Source organism: Acanthaster planci, linkage group LG14 (assembly GCF_054643075.1).
Source record: "Acanthaster planci isolate LZ-2023a linkage group LG14, COTS_SCS, whole genome shotgun sequence".
Classification (NCBI taxonomy): domain Eukaryota; kingdom Metazoa; phylum Echinodermata; class Asteroidea; order Valvatida; family Acanthasteridae; genus Acanthaster; species Acanthaster planci.
The window spans coordinates 3672024-3698716 of record NC_141790.1 but is presented as its reverse complement, the minus strand read 5'-3'; the positions used below and the strand labels follow the sequence as shown (position 1 = coordinate 3698716).

Sequence of the window (26693 nt, the reverse complement as noted above, 5' to 3'; positions counted from 1 at the left end):
CGTACAAATTTAGACTAGGCAAAATGCAAGTTTTGCGGTAGCTTTCTTTCTCGTCAATAAGCCACTTCGTCAAATGCAATTGAAGTAAACTCCAGACTGCAACTTCAAAGTGGTTTGCTGACTACAAAAGATATCTGAAGAGTGTGTCATTATGGTTACTCTTTGATAGTGCTATCCCCCTGGTTAATTGAGCCTGTAACTGAGCTGGAAAAGATTAGCAAACCTGAAGTGTTTCTTCAAAGTGGAGAAAATTTCAATTTTTTTTTCACGATTCAACCGTATGCCTTCTTATTCAAGCTTGAGATGACAGTTTTGTGAATGGGTGGGAACAGTTTTGTTCCGAGAAAAGAAAACATTGTTAGGCTAAGGCAGTCTCAATAATTGGAGAAGAGCGTCCTCTGTCACTAGTCGAATTCAGGGGAGTCTTTTTGCTTTTACATTAAAACATCTGAAACATTAAAAAAAAAGTTCTTTTGTCAAGTGTTCTCTGAAGATATCACAGTTGGTGGACAGTAACATAGACCACACTTGCACTAAGAAACACAAAGAGTACATGCTATGAAGATCTGACAGCCAGAACAAAAGCTAGTAATGCATAGTAGGCTTCACATTCACACTTGAAAGTTTTTTCGTGCATTTTGCGAGCTTTAACTTTGGCCAGAGAGGGATCACATTTACAGAAGCTACACAAGGGTGGATCTAGAACCATAATTTTGGACATTCTGATTTTACCTTGTTTTGCCTTTATGAGGGATAAGGCTGCATTATTGGACCTTTTTAGACGCTTTTGAAAGGAAGGGAAATGGAAAAAAAAATGTCTAACACAAAAATACGGGGGCTCCTTTTTTTGGAGGGGGACATGGCCCCCCCTTGGATCCCACAGGGTCCTTATAGCTACTGCTGAGATTGCTGTATGAAGACAGGTGAAGTAAAAGCCCTTTCATTTACATAAGAGTCCTTAAATGTCGGATATGACTATATGTTGCTGTCTCATTGTCCTTGCAGGCCAGGCTGTGTCGCATACCCATCAGTTCCTCCCTGCTCTGGCCCCTCAGCTTTGTCTTGCTGCTCGTCGTTGTGATACTCCTTCAGGTAAAGGTCTTCGCCCCTTAGGCCACCCAGCCCTGCACGTGGTGCTTTTCCCTCATCGGAACGAGTAATGTGTCTGTCTCAAGCTGCTGCGACTCTGGCTGGTGTTCAGAGGTAATAAATAATCCACACGCCAACATTCCACCGTTGTCTTCTGGTCATGCCACTGCCTGCAGTTTTACTTGCCTTCAGACAACTGAGAGTATGGCCCCCTCCCTCGCCTCGGCCGATGTGATCGATGCCAGTCCATCTCGGATCACTCCTCAGCTAATGCCAATACCCATTTGTTCTCCTGGATGAAGAGAGGCAAGTAAGGGTCAAGTGGCTCGCCCAAGGCCTCATCAACATACGACCAGCAGCTGGATTCGAGCCCCTGAGCCTACAAATTACCCAACCACTAAACCCTATTCCCTTCAAGCTCCTTGTCTAAGATCTCTATTGAATTGTCATTTTCTGGTTGCATCCAGACCTCCTTGTCTGTCCATGTGTATGCATGCTCATTATGCTTTGAGTATTTTCTACGGTCCCTGCCGAGTTTGAGGTACAGTTGCAATGAGTTGTCTTTCAGTTGCCCTCTTAATTGTGACATGCTCTGTGAAAATGAGGCAGAAGTTACAAAAGCCTCTTGAGTTACAGACCTTTAATAGTCTTGTACTATGGAAATTGGAAGGACCCTTCAACATTGTCATCCTTAACAATGTCGCAAAATGCCATCAGGAAATCATAATGAGTGATACTCATCAAAACAGAGCGCATTGTTTGTTCCTACTTCAAACTGAAAGAGAATTACTGATGAAAGGGCCTCATGACTCATTTTTCTCAGAACTAGATGTAGATGAGTATTCTACTTAACTTTTGCTTCGTGTTGAGAAAAAAGAGCACACAAACAGTCAACTTAGCTGGCACACAAAGGTTTTTACTGCACCAACCAAAGCAGTAAGAGTTTGGATACAAAAAGCCATTTTTTAACCAAAATAGGGGGACCTATTCGTGAATGAATAATGTGAAGTATTTTTGAATTGAAATTTCAAGAGGTCTCATGATATGATATATGCCCCATTTATGCACAAGGCACTGGTCTCTTTCTCTTTTTAAGGGTGGTTTTTCTCAAAAGTTGGCAAAAGTTAGGTGATTTTTTTCTCTCTCCATCCCAGACCACATCTTCATATCAGAAAACCTCCAGTGTTTGATGTCGCATTATAGGATTTGAAGGAGAATGTGAACCTCAATCGAGAATGGGTCTTGGGAGGTGTGGAGTCGAAGTTGAAGTCAAAGATAAGGTTCATATTGAGCCCCCCGGTTTCATAAGCCTCATTCCACCGAATCACTTTCTATCACATTACAGGGTGTACCAGAAAAACCAAACCCTTAGGAAAGGGGTTAATATGCCCAACCATGCGATATTATTATAATGTATAAGGATCTCCGAAAAGTAGAAGCAATATTCTTTCTAATGATACCTTGATGGTATCCCTCCTGTCATTTATGACTGAACACCATTGTCTTGAAGATGGAGCATCAGAACTCAGTTGTAACACTTTGGATAAACCAGTGAATGAGGTTGTCCTCTGTCACGCTGGTCCTGGATAAGATATCAGGGGCACACCGATTATTTACACATTACGTAATTCACAGTTAATTATGCACCGACACCTTCCGCGTGTGCAAGTCTATTCCTCCTGCAACTGGTTCCCCTTGGCTGTTCGACAAGTTGCTGTTGAACTGCAGCAACGTTTTCATGAGTTCGCACTGTGCGCCTCCTTCCCGAATGACCCTTATTCAAATTAAGGCTTATCCCATGATCTCGGTATTTGCGTACATTTTCCCAAATGGTCGACTTTGCCGGTGGATCCCAATCAGGGAAGGCCTCCCTAAATGCAGTTTGGGTGGCTCGAAAGCTCTTGTTTTCAAGAAATTTCGTCGTGATAAACACTCTTTGCTCTTTGGTAAGTTGCACCATGTTGCAGACTTGCTGTCCTGCTTTGAAGACTTTTCAACTCTGCACTGGCCTACCTCGGGGCAAGTCAACACATTTAAACCAGATTAGTGCACAACTAGAAAGTGACAAAAAGCAATCTTCCCTCATTAACATGACCTTTTGTTGTCACTTCCAACCAGGACAAGCATAACAGAGGACAACCTCATTCACTGGTTTATCCAAAGTGTTACAACTGAGTTCTGATGCTCCATCTTCAAGACAATGGTGTTCAGTCATAAATGACAGGAGGGATACCATCAAGGTATCATTAGAAAGAATACTGCTTCTACTTTTCGGAGATCCTTATACATTATAACCATATCTCATGGTTTGGGCATATGAACCCCTTTCCTCGGGGTTTGTTTTTTTTCTGGGACACCCTGTGCAATGTTTACATTGAATTTTTTACATGTTTAAAAACTGTTTACATTTGACTTCCATGTATCGGCGTGCATAAAACGCATGCAAAGATTAACCAATAAAAAGCCCGTATTATGCGTGTGTGATGACAGTGCAAAGTTCTGGAGATAATCAACCAGCAAGTTTAAAACTCTTTTTTGTACGTGTATAATATAATTATACTAACTCAAAGTCATATTTAACCCTATTTTATTCGTCACAAAGAAAAACAATTTTTCGTTTTCAATTGTAGTAACAATTAACATTTACATTTATTCTAACAGATATTGTTCCTCGATGCTTATACCGCCACCTTTTCGTAAGACTTACGATGTTTTGGGAAAGTATGAAAGAGAACAAGGAAAACTGTAAAACAGCATATGGCGAATATGTTCATTAGTATCTTGACAGATCTGAAGTGTAGTCAACAGAATTGGGTGGTTTTGTTTGAAATTATGACAGTACAATGCAGACAGCTGTGGAAGTGACAATTTCATTGAGTCTGAGATTGGCTATAACCATTCCATAAAATTTGCAAATCGAGGAAATTACAATAAACTTAAATACAGTTCTAACAAATGATTTTAAATTGGAATATGAACTGGTTTTTTAAATTTGCAAATGATTTCAAATGGAATTTGAACTGGTTTTTTGTTTCTTTGCATTTATTTATGTATTTATTTATTTATTTATTTGTATATATAATCTCCTTTTGAAGTAAGCGCACTGTGTTCAGCGTGACACGACTCTCCGGTATTTTCATTCATATAAATTTTGTAAAGTTTTACTAACACATCACTATTCTTTCTAGAGTTCCATTTAAAAAAATAATACTGAATATTTTATAAGCATTTTCCCATGTGATCAAGATTTGAAATTAAAAGGCAAACTTCACTACTGCAAACCGCGTACATGTATTATGTGTGGAGTTTGATCTTAAGAGAAAGATTGGTGTCGCCTCCATTGGTGTATAGATTTGAAAGAAATCGAATTCCATTAACAGAATAGCAATGATGTGTTCTTGACACTGTTGCTTACAAATTGTGCTCGATCTCTTCATTGCTATCGAAGACGGGGTTAACGTGAGCTTGATCTGCCGGGCTGTCGTCGGGGAAGTTCGTCTGTACACCCTCCTCGGCTTTCTGGCCTTCTTTCTGCTTGCTTTCCGCTTGCTTGTCTGCTTTCTCGGCATCTTGCTCGGTCTTCTCGTTCTCGTTCTTATCCTTCACCAGGACCTCTTGGTCTTCGTCCTTCCGGCAGCACGCGTACCGGATCAGGACGTAGACCAAGGTGACGACGGTACCCTCCACCAGGCTGATGAGGCTGACCACCAGCGGCACCCGACCCACTAGGTCGGACTCCGGCCGGGGATAGAACAGATCTAACATGGTCTTGGCCAGGAGCGCGTTCTGCGCTCCAGTCTCCAGCGCCACGGTGATGACGGACTTCTTGGGCAGACAAATGATCTTGGCGACGACGCCGCCCAAGATGACCCCGCCGATGGGTAGGAGGGCTGAGACCACCCACACCTGCCAGGGAGACTGGAAAGCGTAGAGCTGGGCGGGGATGCCCAGCCCTAGCGCCAACAGGATCAGGATGCCAGCCAGCGGCTTGAGAAGCCTCTCACAGATTTTCTTGAACTTCTCAAATTTGTAGCAAAGTGCCATGCCGATCCCGATGGGGATGACGAGGAGAATCAGCTGGATGGCCAGCTCCACGAAGGGTGTCTTGAGCTGGGCGTTCTCCGCCACGATAGGCGTGGCATAGATGAAGAGATTGAGGGGCATGAGGCCCATGGCCATGACGGTTGAGCAGAAGGTCATGGTGAGACTCAGCACGAAGTCGCAGTCCAAAAGCAGACTGAAGATGTTGCTAAGCCAGCCGCCGGGGCAGGTGCCGACAAAAATCAGGCCCAGGGCCGTCTCGTTATCCAGGGCAAAAATCTTGGTCAGGGCGAAGGCCCAGAGGGGCATCAGTATGAACTGGCCCAACATGCCGATCAGGATCCCCCATGGCGGCTTCATCTTGCTCCAGATGACCTTGGGTTGCATTTTTGCTCCCGTGGTGACGTAGGACAGGCACAGCCACACCAGGAGGACGTAAGTGAACAGGATGTCCAGGATGGTGGGCACCCGGATGACCTTGATGGTGTACTCACCGACAGCCACTCCCGCCGCGCCCGCTGTCTGGGCTAGGCGGAGTCTTAACCTCTCGATGCCAACAAATTTGCCCTTGACGCGGACGGTCATGACCAGCGGCAGATCTGAGCTGTTTACGATGGTGTATTCCGTGGCGTTGACCACTTCGAACGTGCCTTCGTCCGTGCTGGCGACGCTTATGACGCCAGTATAGACACCGTCTCTGATGGTGATATTTAAGGGAAGCACCTGACCCTCCTTGACGGTCAGAAAGTCCGTGTCGCCATCATGGCTTACGGTGAAGTTCACAGAAGGCTGTGCCAGAGCAAAGGCGAGCCAGACAGAAACAAGCAACACAGCTACGTGGATTCTCGAGGGGAAGGCCATTTCAAGGAGAAGGTTTCGTGCTGCATATAAAAAGGGTGGAGAAAGAAACATCACGATTATGCTTTTTCCACTGAGAAAAAGGCACACAGTTGTATCTAAATCCCAATTGGTGCAAGATTGTCTTCGCAAGTTTATAATTGGCTAGCTTTAGTTGACTTTCTGTCATCTTTTGCCATTGACGTTGCATTGAACGCTTCTCCATATTGCCTATCGATTTTTCGATGAAAGTTGTCCGGTGAAATTGAGAACGGGTCCTTAAAATGTCATTGAAATGGAAAATTAAAAACTGAACACAAAATAGTCAAAGGAGAAATATGCAAATATGACAGCTGAAGAGTCCGAAGACGTCATTTTTGTTATTGAATATTTACACTGACCCGCAAAAAGGCGCTCAAACAACAGCACAAAGATATAGATAATGTAATGGCGGTTCAAAAAGTCCGTCAACAAAGAAGAAAAACGATCACCGCCGACTTCTGAAGCCTTCAGAGAGGCACTTTCCTTGACCAAAACATGCTCTACCCGAGTTTGAACACCGGAGTCACAGCGAATCGATTTATTTATTTTCTAAGGCCTACAGGTAAGCTTGAATGTAAACGAATCTAAGTGTTCACGCAAAGCACGTGGAAACTTTTTTCCTTAACCAGCAAAGGTGGGGCGGTGATGTCATGGAGTACGTTTCCAAGCACGCCGCAAATAAATTTGAGAAGAAAAAGAAACCCCTTTCCGCATAGATTTACCCGACAGTGTATACGGTCAGGAGCCACAGGGTATTATTTTTCAAGGCTGTTAAAAGACGAGGCCAGAACACTCTGTTGAGTTTTAAACTGATTGCTTGCCTCTCGGAGGTAGTGATTACATCGACAGGCTGTGTTTGCTGCATGTACACTTTACGGTGTTTTTAGCGATGCTATGATCGTGCTTCTCTTTGTCAGCGCCGATTGATGGGACAATAACGGGCAGATTTAATTTTGAGCTGTGCGGGAAAAGCGTCGACTAAGTAGCACCGCTTTGTGGAAAACCGATCGGTTTGGATCAGTAGGTTTATTGTCTCGCCCATACAAAGTGCACTTACCGTACGTCCAAGAAATGCCTGGTGGGAATGTTATTCTGGCTAAAAAGGGTTTTATCTTTTAGAGCCTAAATTTGCACTAACTATTCTGGACGGACGCGATTCGAGCATCGTGTTTGGAGAAAACAACCACTGAGATTTTGCTTCGACAGAGTCATTCACTTCGCATGCTCTTTCAAGTTTCATTTCAAGTTCAACCAAACCGAGATGAACTTCAAATTCAAACAGGAGGATTAACTGATACAGTAACTTTCCTTTTGTACGTGGCCTATAGAAGGGGAAACACGTCCGTGGACAATAACTGGAATTATTAGTGATTTGCAAAATGCAGAACTGTCAACATCCCTCTACAAAATCATGCCGACCACCCACCACCACGACGATGCGGCGGGGGGGGGGGGTGGTGTCTATTCTCCCTTGTAAAACTGTCGTCCGGTGCATTTTTCGAAGTCCTCCCAAGCTGCTTGATGCCTGAACCATATTTCACTATTGAACACAACGTATTTCACGGGAAGACCCTGGAACCTTGGGATGCTTTTGTACCTCAAAAGGTAAACAAGAAACCAATCGGATTTCACATCTGCCGAACAAATACTCCAAGGGGAGGAATAGCACATCATCGCCCCACACGTAAACCGACTACCGCCGGAAGGCGACCGCCCATGCTTCGTTTACAGGTGCGCTGCCGCAACGGAGTGCGTCCCTGACTGCCAAGCAAACATCGTAAATAATAGTTGGCCACCGCCACTTATCTACGGAGGGGTAGTAAACAATTCTTTCAGTGACTTCGCACACAGTTCAATTATATTGGTCCAATTAATGTTTTTACGATACTCCGTCACCGCCATGCCGAGGTGTCCGAGGTGCTATGAATTACAACCCACCTACATCCGGGTGATTTTCAAGTGCTCGCCCTTCCCAGGCAATTGATATTTCGAGTTTTATTTTCGCATCGGGTGTTGCTCGGTAAACACGTCAACAAAAAAACTAAGGCACACGATCGGCTACCGTGCACTATGTCATCAAAATGGAAACCAGACCAAACCGACGAAACGATAAAAAATATTTAAAAAATCAGACTTTTCCCGTAACCACGCCTATGAAGGGATATCGCTTTAGTTTTGTTTTTGTTGTGTCTGGTTTTGGTTTTATTCACAGTGGACAATAAAATGTGGCAAAACCTGTTGTAGTTCCGACGAACAGGGGTGGCACTCTACTTCACCCACTCCCTTTATGTTCCAAAGGGAGTATAAAATGTTAGTGTGAGGAGGTAGGGTTCAAATACAGCGAACTCTTCTTCCACAAACCTATCTGGACATTCCACCCGATTAAATCATCCCACTTTTAAGATTTAAAGCATTGGTTTTTGCAGTTTTTTTGGCTGTGCCTACCAGTCTACCTGTCCAAAGTTTAGAACAAATGTCCATAAAAGACTAATTGAGCTCCAACGGATAATGCATAACGCCATCTACAACTTAAAAAAAAGTTAACAGTTTCTGAAATATTTCAGGCTTTTATTTAAAAGGACAATTTATATGGACGCCGCTGTTGTTGTCAGCCTGTAAAAGAAATTAAGAAGGGTTGTATGAGAGTATTCCATGAAGTGATATGAAATGCACGGACCATTCAGGAAAACGTAAGCAAGATCGACACGCTGATCAATAATTTCAAGACCGACATCCCATAGCAACGGCGGCGCATTCAAGGCAGTTGCCATGTTTAACAATCGGTTGTTCGAAGTATCGTTTTCTAAAATAAATCCCATCGTCAAACTTCATGCCATTCGTAGACACTTGCTCAGCCACTTTTTTGGAATGTTTTGTAGAGATTTATTCCTTGGCCATTCAAAATACCTGTTTGTCAAGACGATTATATGCGTTTGTGTGTTTATAGGATGTAATCTTTGAAGTTTCCCCTGTACGATGGGGATTGTGGCAATTCGTCGATTGAATAACTTCGTGTCCTTCCTCCATGGTTTAAATAACGTCAACTAATAATGTCCACTCAGGGAGAATTTCATTGGAGTGACTTGTTTGCTCGTGGAGCGGCATCATGTTGGCAAGACGGATAATGTTTTTTTTATTTAATTTTTCACTCGAAAACCAAATTCACTGAAAGTCAAGATGGCAATCCATGGAGTTTAATTGGTTCTTGTTTTCAGCTCCAAGCATGTCACTATCTGGAACCAAGGAACTATGCGAAAAATCATGTTCAAATTGCACAAACCGATACAAGCCATGAAACGAATGGGTTTTTACCACTTTCCCGTCAGAAATAAATGGAAATCGGACACAAATAATAAAAGATTATGTTAAAACAACATTACATTACGCGCTGCAAATTAGAATGCCAACAGATTAACGAAGAACGAGATACTGGCCCTGTGGCTTACTCTCAGACGAAAAAAAAGAAACAATGAAAAGAATTATGCAAAAACTAGGCAGTGTGGCGACTTTATGCATCCATTCTTAGCAGAACATAGAGCATGCATGCAGAATGTGAAAGAAATCTTTGTAATTAGTTTTGTTTTCATCTAAGCATTAAGACAGTACGGTACGTGTAGATGACTTTTATTTTCGCTTTCTTTTCAAGGCAGTGTTTCTTAGGTAGGTGTTTCTTGCAACCATCTTCCATGCGTGCACCCTCGCACGGTGGGATGCGTTTATGATGTCACTGGTGCTCAGTTAAATTTGATACTTCGTCAACTCAATTTACTGCGTAGAAAAACATAACACAACAGTGTGTGCGAAAGCCTGCTTCTCAGACCGCTCGGTTTTACCTTGTGAAAAATTGTAGCGCTGCGGTTTTCACAGTATAAACTATTTTTCCTAACCCCATCACTTTGAACTGCCTGGTGCTTCGTCAAATTATTTGAGTCCCTAATGAGAGGGAAAAAACTTTGACTGATGTTCTATTTCAATGATCGAAGTTACAGAAACAAAAAAGCGAGTTACCTTTTTGCAGAGCGGAGTGTCTTACACCTGTCCTGTATTGACGTCCGAGGTTCTACAGGAGCATCGGTTGGGTGACTCAGGTGGTCTGTGTGGTTGAAAGCAAGAATACGCTGCCCCGCACAGCGTTTCCAAGAGCAGATATTCTGCTGCACAGAGCTGTCCAACTCTTTTTAGTTTACAGCGACACGCACAATTTCAGGATATTTACATGACAACAGGGGCCCTTACGTAATCGCTATTCTTTTGCCTTCTAGCGGCTTCAAAAAATTGCTTTGTGGCGGGTCGACCTCGGGGGTTAACCGTTGTACAGAGTTAATTCATCCTTGCTATTACATTTCTCTATTGTGGGTGTGTATTGGTCATCGAGAAGGGACTGACGGCATCATCCCTTTTAGTGTGTTGGCTGCAGAGGCCTTTTCGCACGGTGATTTATCGCCCCCCTGGTTTCCAGCGGCGTTTTCAGATCGGGGGGGGGTGTGCAATTTTTTCTAAGAAACTGTCGTCCATTTGCATTCATCCGTAAAGGAAACCTCTTCCGATGAAAGTACTGTTTTATAATGCGGTACTTTTCGATTCCTAAAATCTAAGTACAAAACAACCAATAGCAACATGTCGGGGAAGGGAGGGGTCTACTCTCCCATTCTGTAATGGATGTATAGCTGGTTTTGTAGTAGACCTTGTTAACTTTTCCAGTGCAGGCTGTAAAGCAACATTATGATCTGCATATTCCGTGGTTGGTACAGGAATGCAACTTTTGAACCATAATAAGTTGAGATTATATCCCCCACAGATTTATACGCCTCTTGCTCAGAGTGTCGCCCTCTGCCTCTGTGTCTTTAAAAGCAAATCGATGGCGTTGAAAAAGTGAAACCAGTAATTAATTCGAAGGGCCCGTGGCTTGTTTTGACCCCATACTCCGTGTGAATAAGCAGAGCACAAACCATCACAATAATGGATTGAGAACATGCAATAAACCAGCACCCGTGAATCAAAATTCTAAGTACTAGTTAGTGTTCCTTCCTCCATGATCGAGTCAAGATTCCAATTTTTTACATGTAGTCATCCAAGTCACAGAGGGTTGAAACATTTCACGGTTGATGGAGGAATTTAGCAGGGGCAAAGTTAAACTTGCCCACCATAAATTACGGAAATGACGAAGGTTTTGTAGCACCCAGTGCAATTTTTCGAACAGGAATGACTCATAATGCAAACAGGACATGTTCTGTCTTTAACGGTCTTACATTCCATAAAACGTTATGGCGATCATCTTTGTGGGCTTTTCTCACTTTAACAAGTGACTGTGATGTTAAAGTCGGGGGAATACCGTGAAGCAAGTTAAAAGGGAATACATGTACTTTCAACGATGAAAATGTTTGCTCCCGGTGAAATAATAAAGGATCAATATAAGAGGATGACCAATTCAAGGGAAATGTACCAGATTCTATGAGGTAATATCTTTCAGGCATTTGTGCACTCGAAATTAAAAAAAATAGACTTGTAAATTCTGAGTTGCTTTTCAATGTGTTCTTTTTAATGTAGTAATTAGTCCTAAACCAAGCTTGACCACGACAGAGATCCAGAACACGCTAAAGAACTCAAGCTTGGTTTAGGAATGAAGGGTGATATACATTTCAAATGTTTCAAGCAACTCTAACCATACTAATTCAACATTTGGCAAAGGGATTGCGACCGATGTAATTTCCAAATAACAAAAATAAAAAAAAGCAATATCACATGACTAAAGTCAGATGGATTCCTTGCATTTTTAAAAGCTTACTAAAAAGGCCCGTCGGTAGCATTCTCATGGGATCAATGATGCTGGCGGCAATCTCTTTTAAATGGGTTATGTTAAAGCAAAACAAATATGAGTATGAATTTGCTTTCTCTGCAATTTTATTTAAATTGAAGCTTTGCACAGATTCGAATCAACATAAGGAGATAGGATTTTACTGGAGGGCAGTTTAATGTGGACCGAGTCGTGTCCTATTCAGGCCGTGGCGGCCTCTTACATGTTGTGAGTTTCAGCCTTCGTAGGCCAATGGAACTAAAACAAACCAAATCAACCAACGAAAACAACTCAAGGTGTCCTCCTGCGGTGTGGTATATACAGAATCCGTCTGTCGTTTCGTTCTCGAGATCACCGAGTACAAACTTATTTAAATCAATCGTTTCCATGGCAGCCGCTTGACAGAGATCTTTACGTTGACTGTGGTTTTTACTACATGTATGAACGAATACAATTCCAAGATCCGCTTTGCCCTTAACTCAATTCGGCAGCTAACACTAAATTTTTCCGCATTCTAACAAGGAATCTTTTCATGTCAATGTAAAGTTGATGCATTATCCTGGCCTTAGACTGCATGGTTGAAGTTTAATTGAGGGCATTATTTTCTAATTCCGTTTAACTTTCCACAGTAAAACGGAAATGTTGTCCGATAGAATGTTTTTCATTTCTTGTGTATTATCTCAAAAAAAAAAAGCTCAAAGTAGACAAATTCAAATGGTTTCACGGTACACCCTTTAAAGAACAGAACTGCGTTGACAGCCATGTTAAAAACAAACGATGACCTTTGGAAGACTCCAAACGAATGACCAAGAGAAAAGCAGCACTGCGCAGGAGCCATTATGACGAACAAGGTTTATTGCTCATTCTTTCCACTAGCTAGCCACCAGAAGGGAGAGGAGCACGTGACTTTACATGGAGCCGGTACCCTGGCTGCCCCCCCCCTTGAAATTTGCTGTTCACTTGTTTTCTGGGCCCCTTGAAAAAACAATGTGTTTGTCGACGGTGCCCACGAAATTTTATCCTGGTTACGCAAGTGATTTGTCTCCAGCTAAAAAGTGAACAGCCTGAGAAGTATTATTGTCCTTTTCAAGGCTGTTAGCTTAGGTCTACGACGTCACAGGTAGTTGGATACACCAACAAAGATGTTTATTTTCCAATATTTACCACAACGGATACACTCGGTTGCTACTGGGAAGTTATAGGAAAACCTTCGGTGTGGCTCGTATTCCAACGTGCTTTACGCACCTGCACGTAGGCCGGGAGAATCCATTGCAGCACCTTGCTCAACGACACTATTCCCACATCAAAATCCCCCCATCTTGTCCATATTGGCAGGCAGCAATCTCATGACCATGCAGTACCAGGTAAGTCACAGCCAGGTTAACGACGTTTATCCATCACGTCATCAGTTACTGGCCCTTGAACATACACACGCGTAATGCAGCCTGTAGTGGTGATTTTCAATTTTTGTCAATTCAATTGACATTTATTCCGATAGGGCATGTATAAGGCATTCAAGTTGTATGCGTGTTTACAATTAATGAAGGATAAAGAAAATGATACAAACAGAAGTAACTATAAGATGACATTTGCACTACCGGGGCATTATCAAAAGCCCAGGGCTTGTACTGAAATGGCTTGAGAACAGACAGAAAACAAATCATAGGACTAACAAACAGACAAGAAACGAAAATATAACAGACGGAAAATTTGACTCAATGCATGTTACAGACTTAAGTCGGGATCTTTGTGACCATACAGTGACGTCTTCTTTTCTGCTTTGGTTATATATCGAGACCAGGCGCCGTTGCTTGCTTCGCGCCCTCTTTTGTCCACTTATATATGAGTTCAGTTCATAAGTCCCGACTTGACGAATCTGTCAACCGTTTGTACACAGCGAATGGGAATTAGTAGCAGATAATCACATTGCCGGAAGCTTGTTTTTATGTCGTTCATACCTGCATTACATAATGAACGAGTCTACAAGTCTGACTACTTTGATTGGTGGAAATTCTGTATACATGATGAAAGATCGTGCCGTTCAAAGCCAATTATGAATGACCACATATCACTGCAGGGGGTCCTACTGGCTTATCGTCGGGTCGGACTTACTGACTGGTGACGTATGACACACGTTGTACAAAAGAGGCTTTCCAACGAGGGCGCCTTTTATACTAGCTGCCTGGCCGAGGCGACGACTGTGTTGTGCGTGAAGGCTGAAGGGATGGCTGACTAGGGAAGAGCAACGTAAGTCCGACTGGATTCATTTTTTAGATGTGGCCGGTCATTTTTATGCCTTCCTCTCCACCAGATGGTGAATAAAGCGGCCAAACTGCTCAAGGTTGTCAGTGGTCATACACTCATTGTCATTTGGGGCTTGGAGGCTCTCCTCTGTATATATGTTGCTTGTTGCGCTCATGATGTAGGAACCGGTAGCGCTTTCCATGCATTTTTTTGCCATTAGGCCCTATGTCCACTGCACACGATCTGTTCCCTCATTGTTGCGTTTTGACTGATTAGTGATTGTACTTTTTGGAATCCCCAAATGATCAATGAACGTCAGTGAGTTGGTACAGCAGTACTCAAGCGAATTAGTTTATGTACATACATGTATATGTACTTGTACCTACATGTGTACTGTTACTTTGACAGAGTACTTTGAATATAAATAGGGTCATACTTTCACGATGATGTAAACTTGACTCAATTCGGGATCTCTGTGACTTCTTCGTTTATGCTTTGGGTATAATTATATCGAGATCACGCGCTTCACTTGCTTCGCGCCCTCTTGTGTCCACTTACAATATTACTATGAGTTAGTTCAGAAATCCCGACTTGACGAATCCGCGAATCATTTGCACACAGCGAATGGGCTCATCTACCAAAATTGGTAGCAGCCAATCACATTGCCAGGCTTTTTTTACGTCGTTCACACCTGCATTGTAATGAACGAGTCTACAAGTCTGACTACTTTGATTGGTGAAAATTCCGTATACATCATGCAAGATCATGTTGTTCATCTGCAATTATGAATGACTACATATTACCGACGGGGTCCCATTGGCTTATCCGTCAAATCGGACTTACTGACTGGTGACGTATGACACACATTGTACAACAATGAGGACGCCTTATAAGGCTTATGCGAGTTGCCTGGCCGAGCCGCGCAACGACTGTGTAGTGCGTACATGCTCAAGGGATGGCTGACTGGGGAAAGCAACGTAAGTCCGGCTTGATTCAAGTCTATACTTGATGCGAACATGAACACATTTGCAAAATTGTGATGGCAGATCAAGCAATCGTGCTTTTTATTTGCCAAAGACGAACACATTCCAACTTAAGTGATCTTTCGCTGCAAATGTGTTACAGCAGTGAATTTGTTTCACTTTCACATTCACCTATGGAACAGGCTTTAATAGGGAATATGAGAGTTCTGACACACTTATAAGTTGAGGAGAACACTAAAGTTGGCAAAAGGACTTGAACTCGAATAATTAACACTTCAGGCAAAGTCCTGTGGACATTTTTCAGCAAGCTATTTTTACATATTTAATTTCCTGCCTGCTTCCAAAAGCTTGTTTACTCAAAACAAATCAGACCCTGCTGTCTTGATAGTCAGGTTGAAGCCCTGAGCCACCGTAACGTAACTTGAGGGGACCCCGAGAAGTACTGGACTACAGTTAAGTAATGCTGCTAATACATGTACAACTTGGCACGATGAATCAGAACAGTCTGTCTTCTTTTTCTGTTTCATTATTCAGAGCAATGCAGATGCATGTAAGGCAGCTCTAACATTTTTTTGAAAATCTCACATCCCTGTAGGATGTACATTGGGTTCAGACCTAGTCAGTAAAGACTTCATGTTCTCAAACCTATTACTTAAGATATGTGGACAGACCATGTTGGTTTGGTGAAGTCACTTTAAACGTGCGTTTATTACCAGTGTTCAATGTACACTACGTCAGAAAAACTGAAGAGTTTGCCTTTTCAATTGTTTACCCACAAAGCTTTAAAACAAGTTTTTGTGAAGGATTTCTATATGGACAAGTCTTGCTTACAGGTCTTGTCATCAAACGTGAACATGTGAAGACAGGTTGATTATGCATAGCACTGATGTTAAAAGTGAGGTTGAAAAGTGGCACAGTGGTCTAACTGGGGAACATTTTGTAGAGGGGAGGCACTTGGGACTCTCAGTTTCTGGGGCATTAAATGGGTTCAGTGACAACTAAAGCACTAACTTAAGGTGGACCCATTACCATGGGGGGGATCCCATGTCCCCTCCCACCAATTACGCCACTGAAGTGACATTTGGGGTGCGTTCGCGCGGTTATTCCTGTTAACACGAGGGAGGATGCGTGCGCATCACTCCCGGGTCAGGACTATACTCCTGCATGACGGAGAGTATACTCTCGCTAATCCACGGGGCATACTCCTACCGTTCGTGTGTTTCGGGAGAGTACTTGTGTTAACACGAGTAGCTGGCTCGAACGCCCCCTTGGGGAGTTTGTTCTTAAAAAAATCACATCTCCTCCTTGATTGTACATTCAACGGAGAATAGTTTACTTGTAGTGCAGTGGCATTTGTGCAAATGGGCTTGGCTGCTGGATGAGAATCATTTGTTGTTGGCCTAGTAGCATACACACACAGTCTCTGTACAGGAATTGTTGATGCTGTGGCTTGGCACGCTATGCCACACCTCCGTCATTTATGCACAGTACAGGGCCTGTGGAATATCCAAGTGTGATGCACCATGTTGAATGTTGGTTGCCAAGGCGACTTGATCTACATCACACAATGATTTAGTCAGTCGAAATGTCTTTTGCCAAGACCTTGAGGAATGGTTAAGTGACTTTTGAGCAGACCCGTTACCTTGGTGACTGACAGAAGGTGACTTATTCACCTTTGCTCTCTATTCAAAGAATACCAAAGCACAGGCCTGGCTGTTTTTGAATTCTTTTCCTACGGAGGTTTTCTATTTCAGCTTCTCTCTGTCACCCCTCCCTCTCCCACACAGTTGCTCTTGCAGTATCCAGTGGTACGCTAAGCAGGTTAGAACCTGTCATGTCAGCATTATACCTAACAGGGACAGTTGTTGCTGTTGTCTTTATAGCCACTAGTCTGACGCAGGTAACAGACTCCAGACTTATGTGTGGAGTTGACAGTTGATGAAATTCAGTGTTAGGAAAAAAAAACAGATTTAACCCTACAAGAGCAGGGGGGGGATTCCACGACAACATTTTCCCGATATTACTGCATTCCTTCCTTATGAGTCAAGCATTTAGGAGTGTTCTTAGGAACCCTTTGAAGTCATTTTGACACCAATTCTGTGAAAATGCATTTTTTTCCAAGGCATGTACATACATGAACTTTTCCGTTGCCGTTCTCAATGCTAGTGGTTTGGCATGCATATGGCCTTGGACTTCAAGCGATCTTAACAGCAAAGTCTTAGATTTAAAATATTAGGATAAGAAGTGCCTTTATATGCATGCCAACTTAAAATTGGGCAATTGGACAGCCAAGGTATTGGGGGCAGAATCTCCCCCCCCCCTCAGCTGTGAGTGGTCCAAAATAACCCTGCTCTTTTAATGTGGTCAACCCTTCACGAATGTACGCACGAAGCATACTCTGCTCTCAGAAATTTTACTCTTAATGAAGCTCTTTGTAAGCACCAGCCAGCATAAAGGGTGATACAGCGAATGGGCTCATCTACCCAAAGTGGTAGCCGCCAATCACATTGCTGGACTTGTTTTACGTCGTTCATACCTTCATTATAATGAACGAATCTCCGAGTCTGGCAACTTTGATTGGTGGAAATTCCGTATACATCATGCAAAATCATGTCGCTCATATGCAGTTATGAATAACTACGTATCACTGACGGGGTTCAAATTGGCTCATCCGTCAAGTCAGACTTACTGACTGGTGACGTATTACACACGTTGTACAATAAAGGTTATCAAATGAGGACGCCTCATAATGGTTATACGAGCTACTGGGCCAAGTGCGAAGACTGTGTAGTGCGTTCAGGCTGAAAGATGGCTGACTGAAGAAGAACAACGTAAGTCCGACTTGATTCAAGTCTAACGATCGCGAGGTGAGGGCCAGACCATTGGGCTACCACGAGATGTCACGGGATGCATTAGACTCATTTCTGTTTTGCCTAACGACACTGAACATCAAGGTGAAGGAATAGCAACCAAGGAATTCCCTGGACTGCAACTTAAGTGTGGGGGATGCAAGTTTTGCAGTAATTTTCTATCTAGTCAATAAACTACTTTGTCAGATGTACTTAATGGTGATGGCTTCCACATTACAACTCCAAAGTGGTTTTCCGACTACAAAAGACAGCTGAAAAGCGTGTCCTTATGGTTACTTTTTGATAGTGATATCCCGCTGGTTAATTTGGCCAGTAACTGATTGAGCTGCAAAAAATCAGCAAACTTGAACGGTTTCTTCAAAGAGGAGAAAATTTCAATTTTGTTCTGATTCAACCGTATGCCTTCTTATACAAGCCTGATATGACTGTTTTGTGAATGGGTGGGAGCACTTTTCCCCCAAGAAAAACATTGTTTGGCCAAGGCAGTCTCAATAACTGGAGGAGAGTGTCTTCCGTGACAAGTAAAATTCAGGGGGTCTCATTTTAAAATATTAAAAACAATGTGTCCAGCTTTTGTCAAGTGTTCTTCTTTGGAAATATCACAGTTTGTGGACAGTAACATAAACCACACTTATAGTAAAAACACAACTAGTATATGTACTTGTACATGCTACGAAGATATAACAGCAAGAACTAAAGCTGTTGATGTGTATCGCAGGCTTCAAACTAATCCAATCACACTTCAAACTAATTTGTGAATTTTGCGAGCTTTAATTCTTGGCCAGAGAGGGAATCACATTTGCAGAAGCTACACAAGGATGGATCTGGAACCCTAATTTTGGACATTCTCATGGGTCCGTTTTTCCTCTAAGACCCATTGGAAGGAAGGGAAAAGAAAAAAACTGTGTTCCTTCAAAACAAAACAAATTTGGGGACGGCCCTTCGTTGGATCCCCCCAGAATCCGCCCTTACAGCTACTGATGAAATTGCTCTATGAAAACAGGTGCAGATGGTCATGCAGTAAGAGCCCCATTGATTTCACAAAGATTAATATGTCAGATGTGACTATGTTGCTGTCTCTGCAGGCCAGGTTGTATCGCATACGTATCAGTTCCACCCTGCTGTGGCCGCTCAGCTTTTTCTTGCTGCTGATCGTCGTGATACTCCTTCAGGTAAAGGTCTTCGCCCCTTAGGCCACCCAGCTCTGCACGTGGTGCTTCTCCCTCATCGGGGTGACTAATGAGTCTGTCTCGAGCCGCTGCGACTCGGGCTGGTGTTTAGTGGTTACGAATTATCCGCATTCCGACCTTTCACCGTCTGATGCTGGTCATGCCACTGCCTACTATGTTACTGACGACTGAGAGTATGGCCCCCTCCCTCCCATCGCCTAAAGTGATGCCAGTCCGTCGCAGGTAACTCCTCAGCAAATAAAAGTACCCATTTGTTCACTTGGATGAAGAGAGGCAAATAAGGGTAAAGTGGCTCGCCCAAGGCCTCATCAACATACGATCAGCAGCTGGATTCGAACCCCTGAGCCTACAAACTCCCAACCACTGGGCCTAAACCCTATTCTCTTCGAGCTCCTTGTCTGAGATTTCTATTAAATTGTCATTTTCGGTTGCATCCAGACCTCCTCGTCTGTCCAAGTGTATGCATGCTAATTATACTTGGAGCATTTCCTTGAGGCACTGCTGAGTTTGATGGAAATCTTATCATCAAGGAAATATACAATTGACTTTTCAAGTCCTTTGAAATTGTTAAAAGGTACAGTTTCATTGAGTTGTTATATAGTTAGGCTTTTTGTGAAGCTGCTCATTGTGACATGCTCTGTGGAAATGAGGCAGAAGTTACAAAAGCCACTTATGAGTTACAGACCTTTAAAGAGTCTTGTACTATGGAAATTGGAAGGAACCCTCAACATTCTCACACTCAACAATGTTCATTTTCATTGGGATATAATAATGAGAGAGAGTCATCAATGCAGAGAGCATTGCTTGGCCTTGCACCCGATCTGACTACCCACCGCTACTTACAAGTGAGGTCAGTGCAGCCAAATGACCATGCGGTAACTGTGATGCTAATATTTTATCGTATGATGCAATACAGTAGGGTAGTCGAATTGGGTGGGCTCTTTCTACTTCCAACTGAAACAGAATTACTGAAAAATGGAACTCATGGCTCATTCTCTCAGAACAGGTTACAAACTATTCTACTTAACCTTTGCTTGGTGTCGAGAAAAAGAGCACACAAACAGTCATCTCTGCCAGGACAAATGGTTTTATTTTACTAACCAAAGTGATAAGAGTTCGGATACAAAAAGCCATTTTTTAACCCAAATAAGGGGACCTCGTCCTTGAATGAATAATATCAAGTATCTATGAATTGAAATTTCAAAAGGTATCGTGATATGATGGAATGGATAGGCCCCATTTATGCGAATGGCACTGGTCCCTTTGTCTTTTTAAAGGTAGTTTTTCTCTAAAGGCGGCAAAAGTAAGTCTCCATCCTAGAACTCATCTTCACATCAGAAACCCTTAAGTGTTTATATAGATTGGAAACACTTTGCCACTTTGTCGCATTATATGAGGATTGGAAGTAGAATGTGGACTTCAGTTGAGTATGGGTTGTCCAAGTCGGGAGGCGTGGAGTCTCTTGAAGTTGAAGTCAGAGATGAGGTCTAAATTCAGCCCTCTTGTTTCATTAGCTTCATTCTACCGAATTACTGTAATTATTGTATCACACTACAATGTTTGCAAATAATGTTTTACATATTAACACGCTGTTAACATTTAACTTCCATGTATCAGCGTGTATAGAACACATCCAAAAATCAACCGCTAAAAAAGCCCGTGTTATGTGTGTGTGATGACAGTGCCAAGTTCTGGGGATAATCAATCAGCAAGTTTAAAACTAACCTTTTTTTTGTACGTATATAATATAATTACACTGACTCAAAGTCATTTCAAACCTACATGTATTTAATTCATCACTAAGAAAAACATTTTTTTTGTTTTTAATTATAGTAACAACTAACATTTACATTTTATTGTTCTACTTGATATTGTGTCTGGATGTTACCCAACACACAAGTATAATTAGTGACTGTAATACTGCCACCTTTTCATAAGACTGACGATGTTTAGGTAAACAAGGAAAAACTGTAAAACAGCATATTGCGAGCATTTTTATTACATATAGTATCTTTGACAGATCTGAAGTTTAGTCAAGAGAATTGGGTGGTTTTGTTTGAAAAGAAAAATGGCAGTACAATGTAGACAGCTGTAGAAGTGACAATTTCATTCAGTCCGAGATCGGTTATAACCATTCCATAAAACCAGCAATCGAGGAAACTACATTAAACTTAAATGCAGTTCAAACAAAATGATTTTAAATGGAATTTGAACTGTTGTTGTATTTCACACAAATGGTTTCGTATGGAATTTGAACTGTGTTTTTGTGTTTGTATTTATGTATGTATATGCATATATATGTATATTTGGAGGGGGCATAATTTCCTTCTGCGGTTAGTGCACTGTGTTCAGCGTGACCCGACTCTCCAGTATTTTAATTCATATGTATTGTGTAAATATAAATTTTACTCACCCATCACTGCTCTTGTTGGAGTACCATTTTAAAAACTGATAATGAATATTCAATAGGCATTTTCCCTTGTGATCAAGATTTGAAATTAAAAGGCAAACTTCACAATTACAAACCGTGAACATGTATTATGTGTGTGGAGTTTGATCTTAAGAGAAAGGTGGGTGTCGCCTCCATTGGTGTATAGATTTGAAAGAAATCGAATTCCATTAAGAGAACAGCAACGATGTCTTCTTGACACTTGCTTACAAATTGTGCTCGATCTCTTCATTGCTATCAAAAACGAGGTTAACGTGAACTTGATCTGCCGGACTGTCGACATGGAAGGTCGTCTGTACACCCTCCTCGGCTTTCTGGCCTTCTTTCTGCTTGCTTTCCGCTTGCTTGTCTGCTTTCTCGGCATCTTGCTCGGTCTTCTCGTTATCGTTGTTATCCTTCACCAGCACCTCTTGGTCTTCGTCCATCCGGCAGCATGTATTCAGGATCAGAACGTAAGTTAAGGTGGTGACAGTACCCTCTATTAGGCCGAGGAGGCCGACCATCAGCGGCACTCTACCCATCAGGTCGGACTCCGGCCGGGGATAGAACAGATCTAACATGGTCTTGGCCAGGAGCGCGTTCTGCGCTCCCGTCTCCAGCGCCACGGTGATGGCGGACTTCTTAGGCAGGCAAACAATCTTGGCGCTGACACCGCCCAAGATGACCCCGCCGATGGGCAGGAGGGCTGAGACCACCCACACCTGCCAGGGGGACTGGAAAATGTAGAGCTGGGAGGATATACCCAGCCCCAGCGCCAGCAGGATCAGGATCCCAGCCAGCGGCTTGAGAAGACTCTCACAGATCTTCTTGAACTTTTCAAATTTGTAGCAAAGTGCCATGCCGATCCCAATGGGGACGATGAGGAGAATCAGCTGGATGGCCAGCTCCACGAAGGGTGTCTTGAGTTGGGCGTTCTCTGCCACGATAGGCGTGGCATAGATGAAGAGATTGAGGGGCATGAGGCCCATGGCCATGACGGTGGAGCAGAAGGTCATGGTGAGACTCAGCACGAAGTCGCAGTCCAAGAGCAGGCTGAAGATGTTGCTGAGCCAGCCACCGGGGCAGGTGCCGACAAAAATCAGGCCCAGGGCCGTCTCGTTATCCAGGGCAAAAATCTTGGTCAGGGCGAAGGCCCAGAGGGGCATCAGTATGAACTGGCCCAGCATGCCGATCAGGATCCCCCATGGCGGCTTCATCTTGCTCCAGATGACCTTGGGCTGCATCTTTGCCCCCGTGGTGACGTAGGACAGGCACAGCCACACCAGGAGGACGTAAGTGAACAGGATGTCCAGGATGGTGGGCACCCGGATGACCTTGATGGTGTACTCACCGACAGCCACTCCCGCCGCGCCCGCCGTCTGGGCTAGGCGGAGTCTTAACCTTTCGATGCCAACAAATTTGCCCTTGACGCGGACGGTCATGGCCAGCGGTAGATCTGAGCTGTTTGCAATGGTGTATTCCGTGGCGTTGACCACCTCGAACGTGCCTTCGTCCGTGCTGGCGACGCTTATAATGCCAGAATAGACACCGTCTCTGATGGTGATATTCAAGGGAAGCACCTGACCCTCCTTGACGGTCAGAAAGTCCGTGTCGCCATCATGGCTTACGGTGAAATTCACGGAAGGCTGTGCCAGAGCAAAGGCGAGCCAGACAGAAACAAGCAACACAGGTACGTGGATTCTCGAGGGGAAGGCCATTTCAAGGAGAAGGTTGTGTGCTGCATATAAAAAGGGTGCAGAATAAAGACATAATTAACGATTATGCTTTTTCCAGTGAGAAAAAGGCACACAGTTGTATCTAAATCCCAATTGCTGCAAGATTGTCTTCTCAAGTTTATAATTGGCTTGCTTTAGTCGACTTTCTGTCTTCGTGTATTTAAAAAAATTTTTTTTTTCCTTGACGTTGCATTTAACGCTTCTGAATTTCTCCTATCAATTTTCCGATGAAAGTTACACGGGGTTTTTCCTCGAAATTGAGGACGGGTCCTTAAAAATTTATTGAAATGAAAATTAAAAACTGAACACAAAATTAATCAAAGGAGAAATATGCAAATATGACAGCTGAAGAGTCTGAAGACGTCATTTTTGTTTGTGAATATTTACATAAGCTTGAATGTAAATGATTATCTCGATGTTCACGCAAAACATAGGGAAACGTTTTTCCTTTACCAGCAAAGGTGGGGCAGTGTTGTCAAGGAGTACGTTTCCAAGCACGCCTCAATAAATTTGAGAAGAAAAAGAAACCCCTTCCGGCATAGATTTGCCCGACAGTCTATACATGCAATACCACAGGGTAATATTTCTCAAGGCTGTAAAAAAGACGTGGCCAGAATACTGTATTGAGTTTAAATTGATTGCTTGCCTCTCGGTGGTAGTGATTATGTTGTTTTGTTGTTAATGGCGCTTTCAGCTAATTAGGCTATTTGCGCCAATAAACTATGTGTTTATTCCACAACCTTTACTAATCAGCATCGCATTACGGAGTGGGAAAGAATGTCCAGTTTAAAGGCAGCTAGGAGGGAACCGGAGTTTGCAGAGAAAAGCTGCAAGGCCTGAGCGAGTATGGACTGGAAACCAAATGCACTTAAGCCTGGGCCAAGCCGGGACTCTAACCCGGGCCAAATTAGTGGTGGAAAGCGCCCCTGTGTTAGTGATTACATTGACAGTCGTGGTAAAGCTGTCTTAGCTGATGTACAGTTTACAGTATTTTTAGCGATGCTATGATGGTGCTTCTCTTTGCCAGCGTTGTTTGAATGGATAATAAATTAACAGATAAATTTACTTTTGAGCTGTGTGGGAAGAGCGTCGACTAAGTAGCACCGCTTTGTGGAAAACTGATCGGTTTGGAACAGTAGGTTTATATTGTCTCTTTACAGAGTCATTCACTATGCACGCTCTTCCATGTTTCATTTCAAGTTCAACCAAACCAAGATGAACTTCAAATTTTAAAGGAGGATTAGCTGATACAGTTATTTCTCTTTTGTACTCAGCCGATAAACGGGGAAACACGAGGACATCTCTACAAAATCACGCCTACCACCCACCTTGACGACGAACAGGGGGGGTCTATCCACTCTTATAAAACTGTAGTCCGGTGCAAGTTTTTTCGAAGTCTTTCCAAGCTGCTTGAATCACATTTCACTATTGAACACAATGCATTTCATGGGCAGACCCTGGAACCTTGCAAACCTCAAAGGGTAAACAGAAAACCAATTGGATTTCACATCTGCCGCACAAATACTCCAAGGGGAGGAAGAGTACATCATCGCCCCACAAACAAACCGACTACCGCAGGAAGGCAACCGCCCATGGAACGCCAAATGTGAAAAGTGTGTTGTGAAGTTGTCAAACCATTATGTAAAGTTGCCAAACCATTTGTTATGTTGTCAAACTGTTATGTGAAGTTGTCAAACAATTATGTAATGTTGTCGATCTATTATGTGATGTTGTGAAACCATTATGTGACGTTGTCAAACAAACCGTTATTTAAAGTTGCCAAATCTTTATGTGGTGTTGTCGATCTATATGTGATATTGTCTATTGCTGTGTTATGTTGTCAATCCACAGTGTAATGTAGTCAAACCATTATATGAAGTTGTCAAACCATTTTGTGATGTTGTCAAACCATTATGTGAAGTTTTCAAACCATTTTGTGATGTTGTCAAACCATTATGTAATGTTGTCAATCCATTATGTGAAGTTGTCAAACCACTGTATGATGTTGTCAAACCATGATGTGATGTTGTCAATCCATTAAGTGAGGTTCTCCACCCATTATGTCACGTTGTCAATCTATTAGGTGGGGTTCTCCACCCATTATGCCACGTTGTCAAGGCATTATGCAATGTTGTCAAACCATTATGTGATGTTGTCAATTAATTAATTATGTGAAGTTCTCAATCCATTATGTCACGTTGTCAAATCATTATGCGGTGTTCTTAATCCATTACGTCATGTAGTCAAAGTGTCACACTTCGCGTGGTCAATGCATTACATGGTGAGCTATCCCTTTACATAGCCCTTATGTTAAGTTGTCAGCGAATTACGTGGGTGTAGTCACGGCATTATGCTGCCTCTCCGCTTGTGGAGCTATCCGCACGACCCTTGGTGGTTTTTCTGTGGGTAAGGCCAAAACGTGGCCAAGCAATACACGAGAAAGCTAGAGGATTGAGCCCATTTTAAAGAGTTTGGAATTGGAATATCTGTTGTCAGAGTATTTTCAGGGAAAGCGTAAGTAAACATTTTGCGCCTTCATAAGCTCAATATTAATTAATATTACTTCATGCACATGCAAAGTCTCTGGGGAGCTTGTGGTATATCTTTGCATGTCCTTTATGTATAGCCGCCCCATGGAAATTATTTGAGAGAAGGGTGCTTCATAGATCCGGGGGGGGGGCTGCAGACAGATTTTGAATAGTGATTTTTCACAATAACTGTATTTTATGACCAGATCCTCTAAATGTATTACATGTATACAATTTTCTCAGGTCAACCGTTGTATATGCATGTGCCAATTTTATTCGTGTTTCTCCCAGAGTGTTTTAAGCGAGTTACAGTAACAGTTTTCATTTCAAAATCTACTACATGTATAGCCAAATTGTACATGTATTAATGTCAACACTTTGAGCAATATATTTTTTCTCACCTGTTTCAGTGATGACCTCATGTTTGCAAACTATTGTTAATTAGGTAAGGAACAGCCAAATTAAAGACAAGAGATCATCATGTCGGATGATGCAAGATTCATCCTTAGGAAAAAGGTACCGGTAAAGTTAGAGCTGTGCAGAAGCGTGTTAGTCATGTTCATCATTTAGCACTCCTTGGCTTTACATCTGCATTCTAAATGTGAAACGAACAATGACAATTTTAAATATCATAATACTGTTTACCTTATTACGGGGTAAATGTTAGTACATGCATCGCTCACTATAAAGCAGCCATTTCAAGGATGTTACAACTTATGATTTATAAAACACTGCAAAAATTTCAACAAAGTGATTGTTAGCATCGTTCCAGCCAAGTCACATTCCTCGATCTCAATACCTGCGAATGGTTCAACATAGAAGAGAAACTAAATACTTGAGTGGCAAGAAAAAACAAATCAACTGAAGAGGTAGGGGCGAAATGTATGATTACGCCCCTTCCTGTCATAATC

General features: G+C 42.7%; 3 protein-coding genes across 5 annotated transcripts in view; 1 reads left to right on the top strand and 2 right to left on the bottom strand.

Moving 5' to 3' along the window:
- LOC110986987 (uncharacterized) overlaps window positions 1-16999 on the top strand; it is a 46241-nt gene extending 29242 nt beyond the window's left edge. The window contains exon 10 of one of the 2 annotated variants that reach the window (XM_087145297.1): window positions 16818-16999. In XM_087145297.1, coding sequence (XP_087001423.1) covers window positions 16818-16969 — 152 coding nt within the window. In that variant the 3' untranslated portion in view covers window positions 16970-16999. Of the gene's footprint in view, window positions 1-1005; window positions 4371-16817 lie in introns of those variants that run through there. The other variant, XM_022249359.2, reaches the window with a different exon arrangement.
- LOC110986984 (ileal sodium/bile acid cotransporter-like) lies at window positions 4501-10251 on the bottom strand. The gene is made up of 2 exons (XM_022249353.2): window positions 10018-10251; window positions 4501-6011 (listed from the first exon to the last, which is right to left on the bottom strand). The coding sequence occupies exon 2, from the start codon at window positions 5989-5991 to the stop codon at window positions 4501-4503; it is 1491 nt and encodes a 496-aa protein (XP_022105045.1). The 5' UTR covers window positions 5992-6011; window positions 10018-10251.
- Window positions 17000-20157: 3158 nt separating the features above from the next.
- The window catches only part of LOC110987002 (ileal sodium/bile acid cotransporter-like), a 32798-nt gene continuing 26262 nt past the window's right edge, over window positions 20158-26693 (bottom strand). Inside the window, exons 1-2 of one of the 2 annotated variants that reach the window (XM_022249376.2) lie at window positions 24583-24803; window positions 20158-23256 (exon numbers count right to left, since the gene is read on the bottom strand). In XM_022249376.2, the coding sequence (XP_022105068.2) occupies window positions 21746-23236 (1491 nt within the window). In that variant the 5' untranslated portion in view covers window positions 23237-23256; window positions 24583-24803 and the 3' untranslated portion in view covers window positions 20158-21745. Of the gene's footprint in view, window positions 23257-24582; window positions 24804-26693 lie in introns of those variants that run through there. The other variant, XM_087145298.1, reaches the window with a different exon arrangement.

Coding starts and splice junctions, on each gene's coding strand:
- LOC110986984 (XM_022249353.2), bottom strand. CDS start 5,991: ATGGCCTTCCCCTCGAGAATCCACGTAGCTGTGTTGCTTGTTTCTGTC.